Raw genomic sequence first — 18,164 nt, forward strand, 5'->3', positions numbered from 1 at the left:
CCAGTATGGTTCATCGATATGGAGGCATGGTAAGTGAACCACGCGAAGGGAATACTGGGGTTTGAGAGTTACACATTTGAGACTACAAATCCCCCCTGTTGGGTGTCACTTTACTTCGGCTAACAATGTCTAAAAAGGCCACCCCTCGGCACCAACATTTACACCTTATCCCAACCCAACATGCCATTGCCAATTCCCAAGTCCATCCCCAAGGAGCCCGGAGTCATCCCTACTGGTGGTAAGTGGTCTGCGAATGTCCTTGAGTGGAAGGTAAACATAGATTTCTGACTCGTACTTCAGGGGCGTATCGAAAACTTCAAGACTTTTTGTCTGTGGTCCATCAAGTTCAAGAAATAGCCATTGATGATGACAATTTCAAGAAGGGTCTGGTCTCCGCTTTCCATTGCAATCAGAAGAAATCTATTGTCTTGGATATTGACCGGTCTGGTATCTCCCAGTACTTGGGAGCATTCCGGCTACCAATGGGCCAACCGACTCCCCAACAGCACTACTGAAGTCTTTGAGTTGCAACGCTAAGTTGCCCCCTCCCCAAAAAAGAACTGAAAAGTACCATACCATGTTGCATATGTTGAAAAAATGTACAAACCAACAAACAAAAAACAAAAAAATCATAGTATTATTGCACTCTTGATAAAAATGTATATAAAAAATCAAAATGTAATTTAGTATTATAGTAACATTCTAAATGGTACAAAATAAAAAAAAAACGTTTATTATATGTTGATGTGTGTATATAACAGATGTTTGTTGAGAACAGTGCACGTGAAGGGGATTAATTATGTGAGGGTCAAATTACAATAGTTGAATGGTTGCAACGAATTCCAAAATGCCGAAAGGAAACGTGTAGATATGGGAATGAGAAAAAAAATATGGGAATTGATATCGGTTCGATCAGGACAATGGCCCAATCATCGCTGCCGTCGATCTGCGTCCGTTCTACGTAGATTATTGCTTTGGACTGCTTACAGTGTCGTGGTCGCTGACTTCAATGACGGCATCATTGGCTGTAGGCTGTTCATCAGCAGTCGTCTCTTCCTTTTTGGTTTCGGAAACTACCGTTGTTACCTTGGCCTTATCCCTGCGAAGACTGCTATGCTTGATAAAGAGCGATGCAAGGAAACCGACCCCCGAAAAGGCAGTCATAACCTGCCATAGCAATTTCAAAGCTGCTACATAGCATACCATGGTAGGTTCAAAGTATTGAGAAGGCAGACCATCACGAACATAGAGCGAGCTGTCGATAACCTGGAGGGCGTATTCTGAAGGCATGTGTTGAGGCAAAGACGCAGTCAATGAGGAGTTGATAATAGCCGAAGCAATAGCGATACCCAATGCACCACCCAGGATACGAGTGAAATTGCAAAGACCGGTGACGACGGCAATGTCTCTAGGTTCAGCTGAGGCTTGAATACCGATGAGAGCTGATCCATACAAAGAACCGATTCCTAGACCGCAGAAGCTGGTAATACCATACACCATTGACCAGGAGCTGTTTTCATCGAACAAGCTCAGTAGTCCAGTACCGACACACAGAATGGCAGTACCGAAATGCAAGAAAGGCTTCCACTGTCCAAATCGTGAAATTGCCCATCCAGCACCAGTAGAGAGAACACAAATAACCAGCTGCATAGGAATCAATCGCAGACCGGATTGAGTTGCAGAATCACCACGAACAACTTGCATGTACACTGGCAGATAATAAACCATAGCAAAGAAAGTAGAACCAAAGAAGAAGTTGGTGCACATGATAGCGACAACTGAACGAGACTTAAACAATCTTGGTGGCATGATGGGTTCCTTAGCAAAGCGAGATTCCACAACACACAAAGCGACGATCAGAACGACAGTTAACACCAGCGGAACAATAACTGCAGCGGATTTCCATGGGAACGTTTGTCCACCAAAGTTCATGGCGAGTAAAAACAATGTAGCAAACGATAGAACGATCATAGTGCCGACATAATCTACTCTCTTCAACTTTTCCTTGATAGTACCCTTGGGAATTGGGGAGTCAAGGAAGAAGAAAATGATAGCCATAGCTACCGCACCAAGTGGTAAGCTGTGATAGATGATGGTTTAGTGACACTTGTACATAACGAATTGATTCCATTGCAATACATACTTGATATAGAAGTTCCATCTCCAAGTGACATGATCAGTGAAGCTGCCTCCAATCAAAGGGCCGAATACGCTAGAAATTGCGAACACAGCATTGACAACACTGCAAATAGTTCAGTTAGAAAACAAAATCGCTAAATGAGAGCCAGCAACAAGTGACTTACCCTTGGTATTTGCCTCTTTGCTCCAATGGTACAAGTTCAGAGATAATAACAAAGACCTGCACGGTAAATAGAAACATGTATTAGAGTCAGCATGATGTAACTGAGCAGATCAAAATTTTCATGGGATAAAATTTTACCATAGACAGGATTGCGGAGCCTCCAATACCAGAAATTGCTCTAGATACAATCAACATGATGATACTCTGCGATTCGATTGTGAATTAGTAAACCGAGATACATGCAAATAGTAGTGATGGGAAGATACTCACGGTTGCAGCACCACTGAGAACGGAACCGAACAAGAAAATAGCAGTTCCTACAAGCAGGATCACCTTACGACCACAAATGTCAGAAAATTTTGAGAATAATGGCTCTGTAAATCCCAAAAAAAAAGGGAAAGAAATTTTTTAGCGGATTATTTCCCCGAATGAGTAATCAAGCGGGAAATCTTTCATCATTGAAACGATTTGCCCTCAAATTGTGGAAGTTGATACATACGGAAGGCGTCAAACGTCAAGATATAAGCTGTTGCCACCCATGATACGATGCTCATTTGATTGAATTCGGATCCAATGGTAGGCATAGCGGTTGAAACAATTGTACTGTACAATAGAAGACGCCGTTTCAGTATAGCTTTCCCACCCATCTTTCCACGCGCATACACTTACCCATCTAAAGCAGCAAGAAACAAGGTGAGCTGCAGACCAATGAAGGTATAAATTCGTCGTCTTGATGCACGTCGTTGCGCAATTGGATCGACTGCCGCTGATTCTATGTCCTGATTTGCCTTGATATCTGCCTTGGATTCGACCTGATGTAGCGAAGCTGCTTGCATTTCTTCCTCAACAGCTGTACTTGAGGACCTCCTTGATGCGTTATCTGATGGTGCCGACATAACGCCAATAAGAAAAAATGAAAAAGTGAAGAGAAAATGGTGTCAAGGCGGACCATGAGGATTTTTTATACTTTTGTAGCTGAGATTTTTTTTTCGGTCGAGTCGGAAGCTAAAATGTCTGAGCGATTTGTCACCATGAGCCATGACACCCAAACTGACTGTTCCATCGAAACTCTATAATAGGGCACGCGGCCATCTAGGGAAGTGTGTTTCGGTTTGTAAATAGCACGCAGATCACTATGATTTTAAGATTGTGGAAGACGCCGATGGGCTCCGCTTTGGCGAGGCCGAAGTCTCGGTCACCCCGCTTTCAGGTTTCAAACCGCAGTAACTTGGATCCGACAGGCGGACAAATTGCTCTCAAATTCGGCTATAGCGTTGATCATAGATCCACTCATTCCACCATGGCTGTATATCACGCATTCTGGCGATACTAGAGGACCGGACGGTAGGCAAACCTCAATCCGCTCCGCCCACGTTTTACAAAAAAACATGATCTACCTTCCATGCGTACCATGTCTGCCATGTGTCCCGACGAGCCTAGGCCGTCGCATAAGCTTTACTGGCGACATTATAGGGTTCAGCCAGTGTATAAGCCTAGAGTGAAGTATTTGCCTGAAAGACTTGAGGATCGACCATGTCAGTGAATAAGTCATACTCATGGCCGAACTTGTAGGTAGCCCGAATGGCTCATAGATCGCTATTTCTCGCAGTGCGGACACTCTTGCTCTTTGAAAGTCGGAGAACCGTCTCGTTTAACGACTAAATTAGAAAAAAAAAAAAAGTCTACTTTGTTCAAATTTTGGTACAACTTTGGTATAAATATACCTCTTGTCGCGAAAAAGACTGAATTTAGCACTGTCGCCGGAGCTACCCAGCGAACTAAAAGTAGAAGAAAAAAAAATTACATTTGATACTTCAAACATTTAGGGCATAAACCAACGTCGCCATTCCTAAACATTGACTAATTGCATTCTTGTCATTGTGCTTCAAGATGGCAGGCACACCAAGGGATATCCCTATAGTGTTGATGGGCACGACCAAAATGAGATTTCAGTTGTTGATATCACGAAAATTTATAATGGATGTGGGAAATACTAAACTAAAACTAAACTAAAGAAAAAGTATGAAACAAGTATATAAAACAATATATAGAGTGATCGTTGAATCCGATCTTCAAAAATTACAATGACAGTATTTACGGGTATAATCGCAACCGTATTAGACCAATGACTTTTAGGACAGTCACTGGATGCGATTATCGAAAATCCAATGAGAATTTACAATAGAAACCAAAACAACGGTATTACACAATAGCTCTCGTGGCATCTTGTACCATAGCTTTCGTACAATGTTGGCCGCTGCTCCTACAATGGGTAGAGAAATATATGAGTATATTTTTTTTTGGGGGGGGGATGATGGTCCACGTGGGAAGAGCTTTTGGCTACAAAGAATACGTACCTGATGGAGTCCAAATATGCAAAATCTGTCTCTCAATGGGCTCATTGGCCAAGGTCTGGTTCGAGTAGAAAACACCACGTAGTTTTTTCGTTAATAAGCGTTTCGCATCCTCGGGTCTGAATTTTCGTTGATAGGCCATGGCTCGTGTGACAGAAACGGCAATCCGCTTAGCGGGTTGACCATTCATAGCGGGTATAATACAAGAATAATCAGTGATGGGGGTATTAGAGGTGGAGTAGACCAATTCCATTTCGGTCTTGGACATCTTGGCTCCAAGGAGTCGTTGCATAAGCTCCATTGACATGACTTCACTCAAGATACTGGTACCTCCTGCATTGGGGGTGGCCAGCATTCGTCTGGCGTCACGACCAAGCTGGACATAATTGAACTCTTGCTGCATATCAACGTTATGAAGGAAAAACGCCGGAGTCTCACGATAATGCGACAAGTGGCCATACATGCCGGCTATGGTGTTGGCCGATGTCCAAATGGTCATATCTCTATAACGCAAAGTCAGGTAGTCTGACATCATGGCTTTCACATTCCTGATTACTGCCACTTTGTTGGCGGTTGAAGTAGTAATGGCCACAGTTGGATAGTTGAATAATATACTTGTGGCCTCCAAGATAGTCATGATCGACTTCATCAAAGTACTCTTCCATGTTAGCGTGGTTGGATAGATGTGTGGAAAGGCTGTAGGTAAAGCTCGACATGGTAGAAGGGTATAAGGAGCGATGTGAGAGGTTGATCTGGCGATGGCTCGTTTGGAGGATGGTTTAAATAGATATTTCAACATGGGGAGGTACAACGAGTAAGATGAAAGAACTGAGCAAGCTATGGGGACCTGCTGACCTGTTGAAATGTAATTCCGACGACGCTGAAGCCAATGGCATGTCGCGATAGAGGGGGTATGACGAGAAAGCCATGACTGACTGTTACAATGCAAAGCAAAGCAACCGTAAGACTGCGCCACATGCTGCGCATAGCTATGGCCCTGAACATCTAAGCGTAGGTGAGAGTGCCAAGACGTAGGTGTATGGTCTGGTTGCTTGCAGGCACGTAGAGTCGTCATTGCCAACAGGCAGAAATACAACTACGCTATGATTTCATTGTCTAAATTTAGGCGGCGTGGCTGGCTGACGATCATCGCACTGACAGATCAAGCCTGAGCGCTCGAGTTGCTTCTGCCGCAGTCAGTGCAACCATTAGCACCTCGAAATACCGCGTGCCATTGGAATATCCAAGCACTCTAGTGATAAAGCAATGCAGTTTATTATGATTATACATATATTTTAAAGATTTTTGTAGCATAGGGTAAGGCGAACGAATGTGGTGACAATTTCATGTTCTATAATAGACGGAGGCCCCCTGTTAACATATTGCTTTTGTATAGCAGCCATAGTTGTAATTCAGATGAGAAATTATAAAAAGAAATCTACGAGTCCCTGTGTTTGAGCTTGATGACCAGCATAACTCAATCAAAATGTATACTTTGATCATCACCGAAGTAGCTCATTGTTTTCGATGATGTTTTGAATATTAGCCAGCATGTCCTTGTAACGAAATTTGATCATCTAAGAAAGAAACCGCGTCAGTCAGTCTCACCCATGGAGGTATATCACCCATGTCCTATGCCTTACCTCAGCTAGCTCAATGTAGCGATAGTACGCCATGCCACTTCCCGAATGACACTCAACATGCCTTGGGAGGACATAAGTGGCAACACTGGAACAAAATATGAAACGCATTAGTTTTCGTCTGCATGAACACACTCTTCTTCTAGACCGCATTAACTTACATCATAGCCTGCATTCCATGGATATATGCGTCCTCGTATTCCCCCTCAAGTTGTAATTTCCGCATATTCACAAACAAGTCGGTGGCAAATGAAATCAGATCTTGAAATGACATGTATTTCACAAAGTCCATGTTACTTTGCGCGTATCGACGTAATCGCTCTATAGTGGGTCCAACTTTGGGCATCTGAGCGCTTCTATCCGGTTCATGTGACACAGGCGGTTGCCTTGGACTAGGAGCTGCCTTGGAAGAGTTTAATATTGATGCCGGCGATGTAGAATAGATGCCTTCGCCACCCGTATTGGAGGGGGAACGAACACTATTTGTATTGCGAAACGTATGGTCTGGGTGGGGTATTGGAAGCGGTTTGGAAGCAATGCTTGTTCTGTGGTCTAGGAAGTTGTTGTTGGAGGCAACGCTGGTTCTGTGCTCTTGTGAGTTGTTTGATACAATGCTTGGTCTATGGTCTTGCGTATTGTTGCTGGAGGCCATACTATATCTGTGTTCCTGTGAGCTGTTTGATGCAATACTCGATCGATGATCATGCAGACTGCCGGATGCAACACTTGATCGGTGGTCTCCAAATGAGTCAAGATGATCAGGTACAGAGGCACCCATAAGATTGGGTGGTACTTCTGAATCCGAGATGTTATCATCGTCTGAAATGGAATTTCGCGTTTCAACAACGACAGGCTTAGGTGGTGGTGGTGGTTCGGTTGGCAGATGCGTGCGAGAGCCATGATTTGCACTTCTTGACACATCACCCTTCTTGCCAACAAGAGATCCGAACGGAGTGTAGTGAGATGTATGTGATGTGTAAGATTGCTGTGTTTTCGATTCCTTTCGCCTAGGAGGTTGCGGTACAGTAGATGTAACCACTTTATTTGTGCTGCCGTCGACTTTGATGGTCTTTTTACCGCCTTTGAAGCCGCCAAAAAACGACTTGCTAGCTTTGGCAAGGGTTCCAGCCGAAGTGGATGCATGCGATACAGAACTTATAATAGTTCCTTTTGACGAGGTTGACGATGCTATGGATGGAGACGTTGGTACCTGAGTGTCCGACACCCTAGTGTCAGGTACCTCAGGCTTCTGCATCGTTGTTTGTTCTCTCATGTCATTTACAGGACTATCAAGCTCATCGGGCTTGTAGAAAACATTGCTTGCGTCCTGTAAGCTCAGCGTAATGGATTCTACAGGTTCTAGTACATGGGTAACCACCGAGTCTGATCTTGCAACGTACGGACGGTTAACATCAGTCTGCGAGCCTTGGATCTCACGCATCTCTGGGGCATGCGTTTCGTCATTCGTTCTCTGCAGCAGCATTTGAGGAGGAATATCTAATGGAAAGATGTCAGATGAGGGACTCATCGGAGATCCCTCAGGAGACTGTTCATGGTGAATTCCATTATACTGCGATGAGCGTGAGATAGAATTGTGAGCGCTTCGGGAAGGGGTAGGCTCATCGGGGGGCGCATATCCATTATGAAAACCAACGGTCGGGTAGGATGTTACATGAGGACTAGGTAACGGTGATGGTTGAGAGTTGGAATAGTTGCTAGGCTGGGGAATGTCGTCCTCGTCCTCATCGCTACTAATATCCGAGTCTCGAGCATACCTACGCCGACTTGTCATTCTATTGAATTTCTTTAAATTCTGTTGTTCAAGTTGGTTGTTGATTTCATCCACCATCTCGGTCATTGTTTTTGATGCTGCGTAACTTGACCGAATTGATCCGTTATGAGCTCGACCCGTGATAGTAGATGCACGGCTAGGGCCATCATACGTGTTTGTTTGTTGTGTATGCTCCCTTGCCACCGAAGAACCAAGCATATTATATGCATCAGTCAATATAATATCGTCATTGGACATAAGGGGTTCAGACAATGATAAGGAGCTGTTTATAGGGTGCAACATTTGTTCTTGTCCACCCATGGAAGCCGTATCATAGGTCATAGCACTGCTTGTGGAAACATGCCCTGTAGTCGACTCTGAGTGCACAGACATATTATCTTGGTTGGTGTTATGGAAGTGTGAAATGCTGTCGGTTGATAAAAATGAGCGGTGATCGTTGTCTAAGCCGATCACTGTAGATAGTACAGGAGAGGCTGGTGGCGTTATCCTATCAGTGGACTTCAAGGTCGGTGAACCACCTTGTAAAATGGCGGTTTCACGAGCTATCACGACAGGTACAGTGGACCTCATAAACCCAGCGAAATTATCCAAAATTTTCTGCAAAATACAGTGTTAGCTAGAGCTTGGCGAATAGGAATAGCATAGAAGGGTCTGTTACTTTTCTGAGTAAATCATCTGCACTTTGCTCAGACACAGCCATGTGTGGGTGATTGGGGTGTACGGGTATAATGTTATAGGAAATTCTGCCCGAACGTCGCCGCCGTTAGTACCGAGTGGAGTTGCGGAACGGAGTAGGTTATATATTTTACGTTGATTACCTGGAAGCTATAAGAAACTTAATGTACGCGGCGTCTGAATCGTCTCTGAGAATCGCTTCATCAAACTGATAGAGGCATCGAATACATGTTAATATGAAAGTGGGTTTGATATCGTCGGATCTGTGAGAGCTTACATCGCGCAAATATTCATGTCCAAGCTTTATCCACTCGCTGATAGACTTCGTTTGAACTTCGTCCAACTCGACGTTTGCTTGCCGTTGCAGAAACTGCCTCAAGTTGGTGTCTTGAGGCAACGACTCTGAGCTAGCGTTCGGTAGCTGTAGTTGAACCATATCAAATAAGTTGGCCAAACGATGGGTTTGGTGATGAGGTTGTTATATCAAAAGGGTCACTATGGAAAAAGAGGAAGAAAAAATACAAGGAAAGTAAGCTTTGCTGCGACGTTTATATTCAGTTTGCTTGTGACCTCGTCAACCCCCACTAAACGCTTCAGTACCTGTGTAACCCTCTCAGTGTGACTTGACTGATAGAAAAGGAATACCAAAAACAAAGCCTCCACTATGTTCATTTAGACCACCACCATGGAAATAATCTTGATCCACTGGCTATTGGAATGAAGTATGAGGTTTATTACTTGGTGTTGGAGCTTCACTTGGGCTGGGTGGACTGGAAAGATCAAAAATAGATCATGATCAGATAGCGCATCGATGTGTCATACCATCCCTCGCTACAGAGGTACGCAAAACAGTGTGTTCAGCTTGAAGTCAAGTTTTAAAAAGACAGTTCTCGGCAGACTACGGCACTTCCACATTGCGCACAGCAAACAGGTTGGCTGCCTTTGACGTCTCACCTTTTATGGCAGTGCCAAGCCTGGTGGCACGGATCAACAGAACGAGAGAAGCTCTCAGCATTTGCTCATGATAATTTATCCGATGAAAGGGTTGGGATGCTGCGTGGTGCGCAGCAACATGGAAAATGAAAACGTGCTATGGAATTAAGCATTGCTCATAACTCTGACCCCTTAGCATTATCTTTCAAGGAGGGGGGTTCTACTTACAACCTTGAATGTGTGCATGGCTGGCATGTTTTGCTCATAAAAATAACATACTGGCTGGCTGGGGGTTGTACAAAGCTCCAGGGCAGGTCAAAGGCAGGGCGGGCAAATTTGGCACCCGCTTGCCAAGTCGCTTACAACTTTACAACTCTCTCATCAATGTCACGATTCGTTCGTTCGTCCAAATACAGGTATGTATACTTTTTCTCTTTTCCACTGGATGGCAATGTTGGCCGAATGCTCTAAGCATATCACTGGAATGACCTTGATCGCCATTTCATTTCATCCTCATTTTTTCGCCACTAACGTCATGCCTATAGACACGTCTTCGGTACAGCCGCCAAAAGAGATCAGTGCTACGATAATCTCAGAGTCACCAACAATGCTTGGGACAGCAATATCGTTAAGGCCAATCCTGTAAGTAGATCGGTTAGCGGCCAATAAAGGAGGCGTTGCATAGTGTTATTGGCACAGCCTTCATGGAGAGTGAAGGTTTCGGAGGTGGGAAACGAGAGTTGCATGCCGAGATCAAAGGGTTTTCTAATACGTCTCTCAATGGATACAGTTGTTTATTTCCGTGAATTGGAATTCGTCCGGTGGAGGTGCCTTTGTAGTCATTCCGCACGATACTGTTGGTGAGTGTAATAAAATGAGCAAGGCGTCATATGCGTACAAGGAAATCATGCCAATGGCTGAGTGAACATGTGTTACTATATAGGAAAGTTGCCCGATAACTATCCTCTCTACCGTGGACATACTGCTGCCGTCTTGGATACCGACTTTCATCCTTTCAACGACTATGTCATTGCTTCCGGTGCTGAAGATAGCAAAGTCATGATCTGGAATATCCCTGAGAAATATGAAGAAGAACAAGAAGAGATTGCCCCTGTTCTCAAGCTTTCTGGTCACGGCCGGTAAGTTCGGTGTGGGGGGTTCATTGTTATTAGCCACAATGGCTGACATTGGTCCATGACTACTTTTTTTATTTTCCCTGACTTCAGAAAAGTCGGCCATGTTCTCTTTCACCCAACGGCAAACAATGTTTTGGCTTCGGCAAGTACCGATCTTACCATCAAGCTTTGGGATATTGAAAAGGGTCAGGAGAGACAGGAAATCACTGGCCATGGTGAAATTATTCAATCCATGGCATACAACTACAACGGCTCTCTCATGGCTACCACTTGTCGCGACAAGAAGCTTCGAATCTTCGATCTTCGAAGTAATAAAATTATTCAAGAAGGCGCTGGCCACCAAGGTATCAAGGGATCTCGTGTGGTGTGGCTAGGTGAAAACGACCGTATCTGTACCACCGGATTTTCTCGTATGAGCGATCGTCAACTCAATTTGTGGGATACTAGTGATCTCAGCAAACCCATTAAGTCTGAATTCTTGGATACCTCATCTGGTGTTCTGATGCCGTTCTATGATCTCGATACCAAAATGCTATACCTTGCCGGCAAAGGGTAAGTTCGCATCTATGGCACGTACATGGCGCCGACCCAATAGCATTGAACATTTTTTAAATTTTGCTTTTGTAGTGACGGCAACATCCGCTATTATGAATATGAGAATGATGAAATGTTCTTCTTGTCTTCTTACCAATCTCCTGAACCCCAACGTGGTATGGCCTTCTTGCCTAAACGCGCCGTCAATGTCAGTGAATGCGAAGTTGTCCGTGCTTATAAGGTCACTAGCAGCATGGTTGAGCCCATTTCATTCAAGGTTCCTAGAAAGGTAAGAGAGCTTGTTTCAACGTGATGTGTCTGTATGAGATTCTAACTGTCCGTTGGTATAGTCCGATGCCTTCCAGTCCGATATCTATCCCCCAGCCTTTGGTGATGAGCCTAGTTTGACTGCTGATGAATGGTTCAGCGGAAAGGATGCTGATCCCAAGACCATCAGCCTGGAAGATGGTTTCCAAGTCAAAGCTAAGCAAGAATTCGTGACATCTGCTCCTGAAGAATCTTCTGTCTCTGCTGAGCCATCGGCAGTTGCTTCCAAATCAGCAGCCTCCCGATCCATGTCTTCCGATGAGGTAAGAGAGTTTTTTTTTTTTTTTTAAAAAAAAAAAAAAGAATTAGCTGAAGGATTCCCATGTTAAAAAATTGATATGCAGGGTATTGCCAAGCTTCGTCAGGAAAATGACGATTTGAAAAGCACCATTTCCGAAAAGGACGTGAAAATCCGTAACTTGGAACTCGAACTGGAAAAGATGAGAAATGCGTTGGCTGAGGCTAATTTGGCCAAGAAGGTGGCGTCCACCCCATCACCGGCTCCTAAGGAGGAGGAAGCAACCTCCGATGCTGCTGCCGGAGCTGCTGCTGCTGCCGCGGACGAAGAGAAGCAGGAGGAAGGTGTCGTGTCGTCCAACTCTGTGTCTGGAAATGCGGAAGATGTTGAGCTCCCCCACAACAGCAACTCACTTACAGAATGAATTATAGTATAGTTTTTGCGGTTTTCGAATTGAGATGTGTGATTTTTTTTCTCAAGAAAAATAAAATATCGTTTGGTTCAAATGACAAATGTGAAGTTTATTGTACAAAGCGGGGGGATGGTATACTTGACATGAAGAGCCACATGTAAAAAAGTCAATTATGGCCGCCGGCCCATTCGTTGATCCGTGCGTGAAAGAAACCAGTTGATCAAAACTGGCTACACTTGTAGTGGTCGTCCGTGTTCCAATATTGCATCATGTTGATGACGCCTAGGTAATGAACAACAGCAGCAATCACCACACAAAAGTGGAATAATTGATGACTTGCGCACCAAATATTGAATTTGCCTGGCCAAAAGCATTCGGGTATTCTAAAGCCATAAATCAACACGCCGACAATGTACGTCGCGCCCATACCCAGTAGATAGCCCAACGACATTGTCTCGAACGATAAGGGTAATTTGTAGATAGTGCCGGCATGAATGACGGGTATCAAACCAAACAAGCCAAGAGCCAAAAAACAGCCAGCTCGAAGCCAGCGGTAGTGTGGAGTGCGGAACGTTTTCATCAAAGTGACAGCGATCTACAGCATGACATATAAAAAAAAAGTTTAGGGAGACATATTCAAGTTCAAAATACCATAACATTGTAAACCTTACCGTTGCAGCTCCAATCACGGTAATAGCGGATATGTAGCCGATCATAATTGTTCTCTGACAGTAAAACCCATAATAGATAGTGGGGTAATACGATCCACTAAACAATGTGCAATAGAATGAGTGGGACATGTCGCCGTCAACGAACCTCCTCTATGATGAACTTACAGAGTCAGGGTAACGATCCCTAGATAATCGGCTCTAACCCAAGACATGCATACCTAATAGGGAGCAGTAATTTTTTTTTGTTTAGTCTCCAACGCCGTTATGAGATGAAGGGATATGGAAGGGGGTGACTAACCGTTTCGCTATGGGCAATGAAGCAATGAAAGCTTGAACTCATGCTCATGCACACCATGGCACCAAGAATGAAGATGTAAAATACAGCTATATCGGCCGATCCAAGTACCGGTCTCAGAGGGGCTAAGAAGACGAACCAAGAAAAAATGCCAATGATGATGAAGAGGATCACACCCAGCAAATGGGACCAGATGTTGACTGCGAAAGCCAATAAAAAAAGTCAGTTTGAGACAAAATGCCAATGCTGGTGGAAAATTGATCCAATGTGGTCTTACCGGACTCGTTATGTTGGTAAAAAAGACTTTTCAGGCAGTGCTTATAGGAAAAGAGTGGTGGTCGATAGGCATCGGTAATAAGGGCATTGTCCTGCATCCATACCGGTACTTTTTCAAACGCTACAGTGCGTTGCTGAGGAAATTTGTCGTCTTGTGCAATTTCTATGTGTACCTCAGTTACATGTTGGTCATTGGCAATGGTTTCAGTTGATTCATCCCAAGCCATCAGCGATGCATCTTTGGAACCTTTATCCACATTGTCGTATTCTATGGGTGATGTGGTCATTTAATACATGGGAAGGGGGGAGAAAAGACGTGTGGTTCAGTTGGGTAGTGGAATAAAGGATACTGTGGTCGGAGAAGTAGAACAAAGTGGTAATTCATTGGTTTTGGAGGTCATCGTGACTGCTTCATTCTGTGCCGGTGTCCGGCTGGCTGGAGGATCGTCAACATGGCCGGTGTGTCTGGAGATAGCGGGCGGGGTTGAAGCAACGAGTTAAGTGGTAAGAAAAAACATTTTTAAAAAATGATCTTCCAGTAGAGATCCATGATCGTTCAACACACTGGCTAGATCACTCGATCTCATCTTTACACAAGCTAAGTTGATCTAGATCATACTTTATGAGCGTTACATGTGCACACAGGCAAAATCAAGGGTTCAGGGTTTTGACACTTGCTGCTGAACCAAATTGGGGCCCTAATCACACATTTGTGTAACGTGTGGGATGCTCTCGTAAGCAAATGGCTCAGGTGACAACATTCTACTGTGGGTATCGATGGGAAAACCCTGTCCAGCTTATCGTCACAACCAAAGCAAGTCGCCTACCAACCACCTTACACGCCTGTGGATAGAAGGGTATGTGATTTTTATGTGAGCAAGCGTACTCCGTTGCGCTAAGGCAGTGCGCGTGGTGGCTCTGGTCTGCCATTCACAAGCTCGCTAACACTAAACGGTGTCCCGCAGTGGGAATTTCCGTTTTTGGGGAGATTGGACATTTACAGTATCCGGCGTATTTCATTTTGTATGTCTTCAGCGTCTTTCTTCAAATTACCTACACTAATTTTCTCTCCTCTCTCTCTCTCTCTCTCTTCTTTTTCTCTTGCCACCCTTTGCGTTTTCTGCCTTGATTCAACTTCGATCTTATGGACTCACAGGTAAAAATTTCCACCTGCGACGGCATTTTGTTTCAACCCCCCCCCCACCCACCCAGAAACTGTCAAAAAAGAAAACATGGCTGCGGGGTCCAGGCAGCTTTCATTCAATTTGTTTCGCCACTCACTCACCCACTCACATTATTTAGACACGCGTGTTCTCACCTATCATCCTGTTTCATGAAAATGATGCTATTTTACAAGATGACCTATCCGTGATCCAGCCCCACAAAGATAGAGTGCATCATATGTTAGAGTGCAACGAAAAATACTGGAGACACATCAAACAGACGAATCCAGCAGGTTAGGCCCATTTTTCCTTTTGCGTGAAATTGTCAGTCCAGTCTGGCCCTCCAGTACTAACACCGCAGCAATCCCCTTTTTCGAACAAAAAACCCTAAATTAGAGTCAAGCTCTTCATCCTCTTCATCCGACACGAGCTCCCCTTCACCTTCTACTTCGGATGACCTTCAAGCCCACAAACGTCGGCGCGGCAATTTACCAAAGCCCGTCATCACGTTACTGCGAACTTGGCTCATCAATAACAAACGACACCCTTATCCGAGCGAGGAAGTTAAACGACATTTGGCGCGACAAACCGGGCTGACCAAGAGTCAGATTAGTAATTGGTTTATCAATGCACGAAGGCGTATTTTGAAAGAAATGATTGACGTGAGTCAAGATGGAAACCCTCTGGCGAAAGGACGACGGCTGCCTAGAGGAAAGCGAGCTACGAGCGTGGAGGACGAGTGATATGGTTGTTTCTTATGGCGACACTCTTTTTTTTTTTGTACATAATCTCATTATTTGTCTGCCCGTTGTATTTTTTTTTCTCACTTCAAAACATCACTCATCCTCTCCACTCACTCACACACACACATATTTTAAATACACTCTATATATTTATCTGTGAATTTTGTACTGCATACTGGTGGTTCAAAATGCCAAACGGATGTGATAAGGTTTTTTTTCCATCCATGTCAGCAGGTTGGGGGGCATTTTATAAAAAATCTCGGCAGCACATGGGAAAATCAGGAATAATCTGGGGGGTGGGTTAAGAAATGTCAGAGCTTTTTTGCTATCCGTGCACAGCAGCATGGACCTCCCCCAAAAAGTGATCGCCCTGTTGATGTCCAAAAGGAATACGTACACACAATAGCAAGATGAGCTTAGCTTAGGCATGATCAAAAAAGAAATGAGTTTATTCCAAATTTTACGGCCTTGATGGTCTAGTCATGGCGTGTTTTGCTATGCTGAATCCTACTGTCTCTCCCGTCCTGTTTCGCCGTGCGAAGAAGAGAGGGAGATAAGGAAGTCCTAAAGAAATGGAGTGTGGGTTTTACAAAAACTAACAAATATGCTGGAGAAAACCCATTTGGGAAATGTAGCGGCACGTTTATTGATGCTGTTTTGCAGCGAGATAGCTTGATCGTCTGCGTAGGGAGTGGCCAACATGGCCCAAAAAAGCAAAACAAGACACCACCACCAAATTATGTGTACAAGTGCGGGGTAGTTCCAGGTAAAGATAAGTACCAGGCTATTTTTTTTTTTTATTATTTTTTCCCATGAGCAAGTCAATCAGTGTAAAGCTTGATAGAATTTGATAAAGAAGAAGGGAAAACCGGCCGTGTTTTGCGGAGGACCAAATGAAGACCTTGCTTGCCTGGAACTTTCCGATTATCAGGACTTTTTTTTTTCTTATATCTTTTTGGGCTGATAACGAAAGGCGACATTTTTTATTATTATTATTATCGATGTATGGAAAACATGATGCGCTCGGCGGCTTCGATAACAGGTGGTATGATCAGGATGGAATCGGGTCGGTTCGCATTTTACATTTGGCAGTGGAAATAAGTGATAGCATAAAAAAATTAAAAATGGGATGTAAAATAAAATAAAGCGGGGTGAGGCTCAAAGGATTTCTCATCATTGTTTCTTGTCTCCCCCCAAAACCGTTATAAAATGGGCGCTTTAATAAATAAATTTGACCAACAAGATATGATATAAAAAGGTCCTTGGGGGTTGGGCCGAATTTTCTTTCTTCATCCGCAAAACATTACTGAAGCGTTTCTTTTTTCATTTGGTCTGCTTTTGTTCGTCTTTATATTTTACATGCCCTACACTGCGTCGCAAACCCTTGTTATCAATGCATCACCGACGCCATCCGTCCAGCCGCCGCCGCTTAGCTCGACCGTCCCTCGACATTGGGCCAACCATCGACGTGTTTCCCTGAAGAAAGGGTCAAGCGATACCGCTGCACATGGCCCATCGTCTAAGCTGTCCAACAAACCATCCTCCGAGCTATATCTCAACCTGGACACTTGTACTTCACCTATGGTACGAAAGAAAAGTGGTGAAATTGTCAAATCTTCCCTCAAGTGCAAATCTGCACCTACCACTCCGACGTGTCCAAAATTTGTCCACTTCAATGCTGAACTGGAGCACGTGCGTCTCTTCCTCAAGGGCCAAACCCCCACGGCTGTTCACGGTGATCCTCCGGAAGTAGAGAACGACGACGATGATGATGATGATGAGGAGGATGTCGGTGGTATCATGATTAAATCAAAACGTTTGGAGATCAAGTGTTCAAATTGGCCAGTTCCTTCATCATCTCTTATGGCTAAAATGGTGTCCGTGGAATCCATCAAACTGGCGCAAGATCAGAAATCCTTGGTTGGAAGTTGTCAAGTGGCCAACATCTCATTTCACAAACAGGTCCTTGTTCGATACTCGTTCAATTACTGGCAAGATACCCACGAGGTGGAAGCTTCTTATCGTGAACCCTGCGCATCGGGGGATGCCAGTAACTCAGCGCTGGATCGGTTCATGTTCAATCTTCCCATCCACGCCAATCAAACCTTGTTTCTCTGTGTCAAGTACACAGTCAATGACCGCGAATTCTGGGATAACAATGAAGGTCGTAACTATCAAGTGGATGTAACCACTGCCGCCAATAAGAAACAGCGTCGCAGACAACCGGTATCGGATGAATTACCTATCAGATCGTCTTCCCCCATGGATTTTGGAACATCGCCTCCCACTGTATCCATCAGTGAAAATAAGAACAAAATGTGGAACCGATACGATTTTGGCGCATCCTTGTCAGCTGCTAAACGAACGAACGCTCCCACTTACAAGCGTGTACAATCGTTCCCATCCTACTTTTCCGATGTTACTCAAATGGATGATATGATGAAACAACCGCCAGTTCAAGTAACCTCCTACAGAGACAATACCACGTCTGCCCCCATTGCTATACCTCGTCCTGCTCCCGGAACGCCCAGTTACTTTGATCTTGTCAATAAGTATTGCTTCTACGGCAATGAACACAATTCATCTATCTATTCCACATCCCCTAGCTACTCTTCCTCCCCGGCTATCCGTGGCTAGAACCTTTGCTTCAGGGCAGCAGCAGCAGTTTTGGTA

The 18,164-nt window shown here is 44.4% G+C and overlaps 7 protein-coding genes across 7 annotated transcripts; 3 read left to right on the forward strand and 4 right to left on the reverse strand.

Moving 5' to 3' along the window:
* Window positions 1-682: 682 nt before the first annotated feature.
* On the reverse strand, window positions 683-3,228 carry K450DRAFT_261509 (uncharacterized protein). Its single transcript, XM_051592331.1, has 8 exons — window positions 2,972-3,228; window positions 2,802-2,905; window positions 2,573-2,676; window positions 2,441-2,506; window positions 2,304-2,359; window positions 2,144-2,242; window positions 1,087-2,080; window positions 683-1,025 (listed from the first exon to the last, which is right to left on the reverse strand). The coding sequence occupies exons 1-8, from the start codon at window positions 3,196-3,198 to the stop codon at window positions 984-986; spliced, it is 1,692 nt and encodes a 563-aa protein (XP_051440507.1). The 5' UTR covers window positions 3,199-3,228; the 3' UTR covers window positions 683-983.
* Window positions 3,229-4,443: 1,215 nt separating this feature from the next.
* K450DRAFT_275584 (uncharacterized protein) lies at window positions 4,444-5,293 on the reverse strand (the record flags this gene model as incomplete). The annotated part of the gene is made up of 2 exons (XM_051593177.1): window positions 4,444-4,565; window positions 4,660-5,293. The coding sequence occupies 2 exons, from the start codon at window positions 5,291-5,293 to the stop codon at window positions 4,444-4,446; spliced, it is 756 nt and encodes a 251-aa protein (XP_051440508.1).
* A 615-nt stretch (window positions 5,294-5,908) lies between these two features.
* On the reverse strand, window positions 5,909-9,248 carry K450DRAFT_284302 (uncharacterized protein). The gene is made up of 6 exons (XM_051593502.1): window positions 9,041-9,248; window positions 8,907-8,971; window positions 8,747-8,831; window positions 6,458-8,685; window positions 6,300-6,384; window positions 5,909-6,233 (listed from the first exon to the last, which is right to left on the reverse strand). Exons 1-6 carry the CDS (start codon window positions 9,197-9,199, stop codon window positions 6,159-6,161), a joined length of 2,697 nt encoding a protein of 898 aa, XP_051440509.1. The 5' UTR covers window positions 9,200-9,248; the 3' UTR covers window positions 5,909-6,158.
* Window positions 9,249-10,040: 792 nt separating this feature from the next.
* On the forward strand, window positions 10,041-12,453 carry K450DRAFT_261518 (uncharacterized protein). Its single transcript, XM_051592332.1, has 8 exons — window positions 10,041-10,112; window positions 10,242-10,338; window positions 10,487-10,556; window positions 10,640-10,835; window positions 10,923-11,384; window positions 11,460-11,655; window positions 11,717-11,956; window positions 12,038-12,453. The coding sequence occupies exons 1-8, from the start codon at window positions 10,081-10,083 to the stop codon at window positions 12,353-12,355; spliced, it is 1,611 nt and encodes a 536-aa protein (XP_051440510.1). The 5' UTR covers window positions 10,041-10,080; the 3' UTR covers window positions 12,356-12,453.
* A 1-nt stretch (window position 12,454) lies between these two features.
* Window positions 12,455-13,933, reverse strand: K450DRAFT_261523 (uncharacterized protein). The gene is made up of 5 exons (XM_051592333.1): window positions 13,587-13,933; window positions 13,313-13,509; window positions 13,180-13,232; window positions 13,015-13,111; window positions 12,455-12,938 (listed from the first exon to the last, which is right to left on the reverse strand). The coding sequence occupies exons 1-5, from the start codon at window positions 13,870-13,872 to the stop codon at window positions 12,564-12,566; spliced, it is 1,008 nt and encodes a 335-aa protein (XP_051440511.1). The 5' UTR covers window positions 13,873-13,933; the 3' UTR covers window positions 12,455-12,563.
* A 705-nt stretch (window positions 13,934-14,638) lies between these two features.
* On the forward strand, window positions 14,639-15,650 carry K450DRAFT_215666 (uncharacterized protein). Its single transcript, XM_051584842.1, has 3 exons — window positions 14,639-14,741; window positions 14,888-15,041; window positions 15,145-15,650. Exons 1-3 carry the CDS (start codon window positions 14,730-14,732, stop codon window positions 15,489-15,491), a joined length of 513 nt encoding a protein of 170 aa, XP_051440512.1. The 5' UTR covers window positions 14,639-14,729; the 3' UTR covers window positions 15,492-15,650.
* Window positions 15,651-16,850: 1,200 nt separating this feature from the next.
* Window positions 16,851-18,163, forward strand: K450DRAFT_303508 (uncharacterized protein; the record flags this gene model as incomplete). The annotated part of the gene is made up of 1 exon (XM_051593794.1): window positions 16,851-18,163. The coding sequence occupies one exon, from the start codon at window positions 16,851-16,853 to the stop codon at window positions 18,126-18,128; it is 1,278 nt and encodes a 425-aa protein (XP_051440513.1). The 3' UTR covers window positions 18,129-18,163.
* Window position 18,164: the final 1 nt, after the last annotated feature.

This window comes from Umbelopsis ramanniana (assembly GCF_025399195.1).
Source record: "Umbelopsis ramanniana AG unplaced genomic scaffold K450scaffold_88, whole genome shotgun sequence".
In the NCBI taxonomy this organism is placed as follows: Eukaryota; Fungi; Mucoromycota; class Umbelopsidomycetes; order Umbelopsidales; family Umbelopsidaceae; genus Umbelopsis; species Umbelopsis ramanniana.

Coding starts and splice junctions, on each gene's coding strand:
- K450DRAFT_284302 (XM_051593502.1), bottom strand. CDS start 9,199: ATGGTTCAACTACAGCTACCGAACGCTAGCTCAGAGTCGTTGCCTCAA. Junction 8,686..8,746: donor CAGATGATTTACTCAGAAAA/GTAACAGACCCT, acceptor TGTATTTTGCAG/AAAATTTTGGATAATTTCGC. Junction 6,385..6,457: donor CATGGAATGCAGGCTATGAT/GTAAGTTAATGC, acceptor ATTTTGTTCCAG/TGTTGCCACTTATGTCCTCC.
- K450DRAFT_215666 (XM_051584842.1), top strand. Junction 15,042..15,144: donor CAAACAGACGAATCCAGCAG/GTTAGGCCCATT, acceptor ACCCTAAATTAG/AGTCAAGCTCTTCATCCTCT.
- K450DRAFT_261518 (XM_051592332.1), top strand. CDS start 10,081: ATGTCACGATTCGTTCGTTCGTCCAAATACAG. Junction 10,113..10,241: donor GTTCGTTCGTCCAAATACAG/GTATGTATACTT, acceptor TCATGCCTATAG/ACACGTCTTCGGTACAGCCG. Junction 10,557..10,639: donor CATTCCGCACGATACTGTTG/GTGAGTGTAATA, acceptor GTTACTATATAG/GAAAGTTGCCCGATAACTAT.
- K450DRAFT_261523 (XM_051592333.1), bottom strand. CDS start 13,872: ATGACCACATCACCCATAGAATACGACAATGTGGATAAAGGTTCCAAA. Junction 13,510..13,586: donor TTACCAACATAACGAGTCCG/GTAAGACCACAT, acceptor TGGCTTTCGCAG/TCAACATCTGGTCCCATTTG. Junction 13,112..13,179: donor GGGATCGTTACCCTGACTCT/GTAAGTTCATCA, acceptor CACATTGTTTAG/TGGATCGTATTACCCCACTA.
- K450DRAFT_261509 (XM_051592331.1), bottom strand. CDS start 3,198: ATGTCGGCACCATCAGATAACGCATCAAGGAGGTCCTCAAGTACAGCT. Junction 2,360..2,440: donor GCTCCGCAATCCTGTCTATG/GTAAAATTTTAT, acceptor TTTACCGTGCAG/GTCTTTGTTATTATCTCTGA. Junction 2,081..2,143: donor AGATGGAACTTCTATATCAA/GTATGTATTGCA, acceptor CATCTATCACAG/CTTACCACTTGGTGCGGTAG.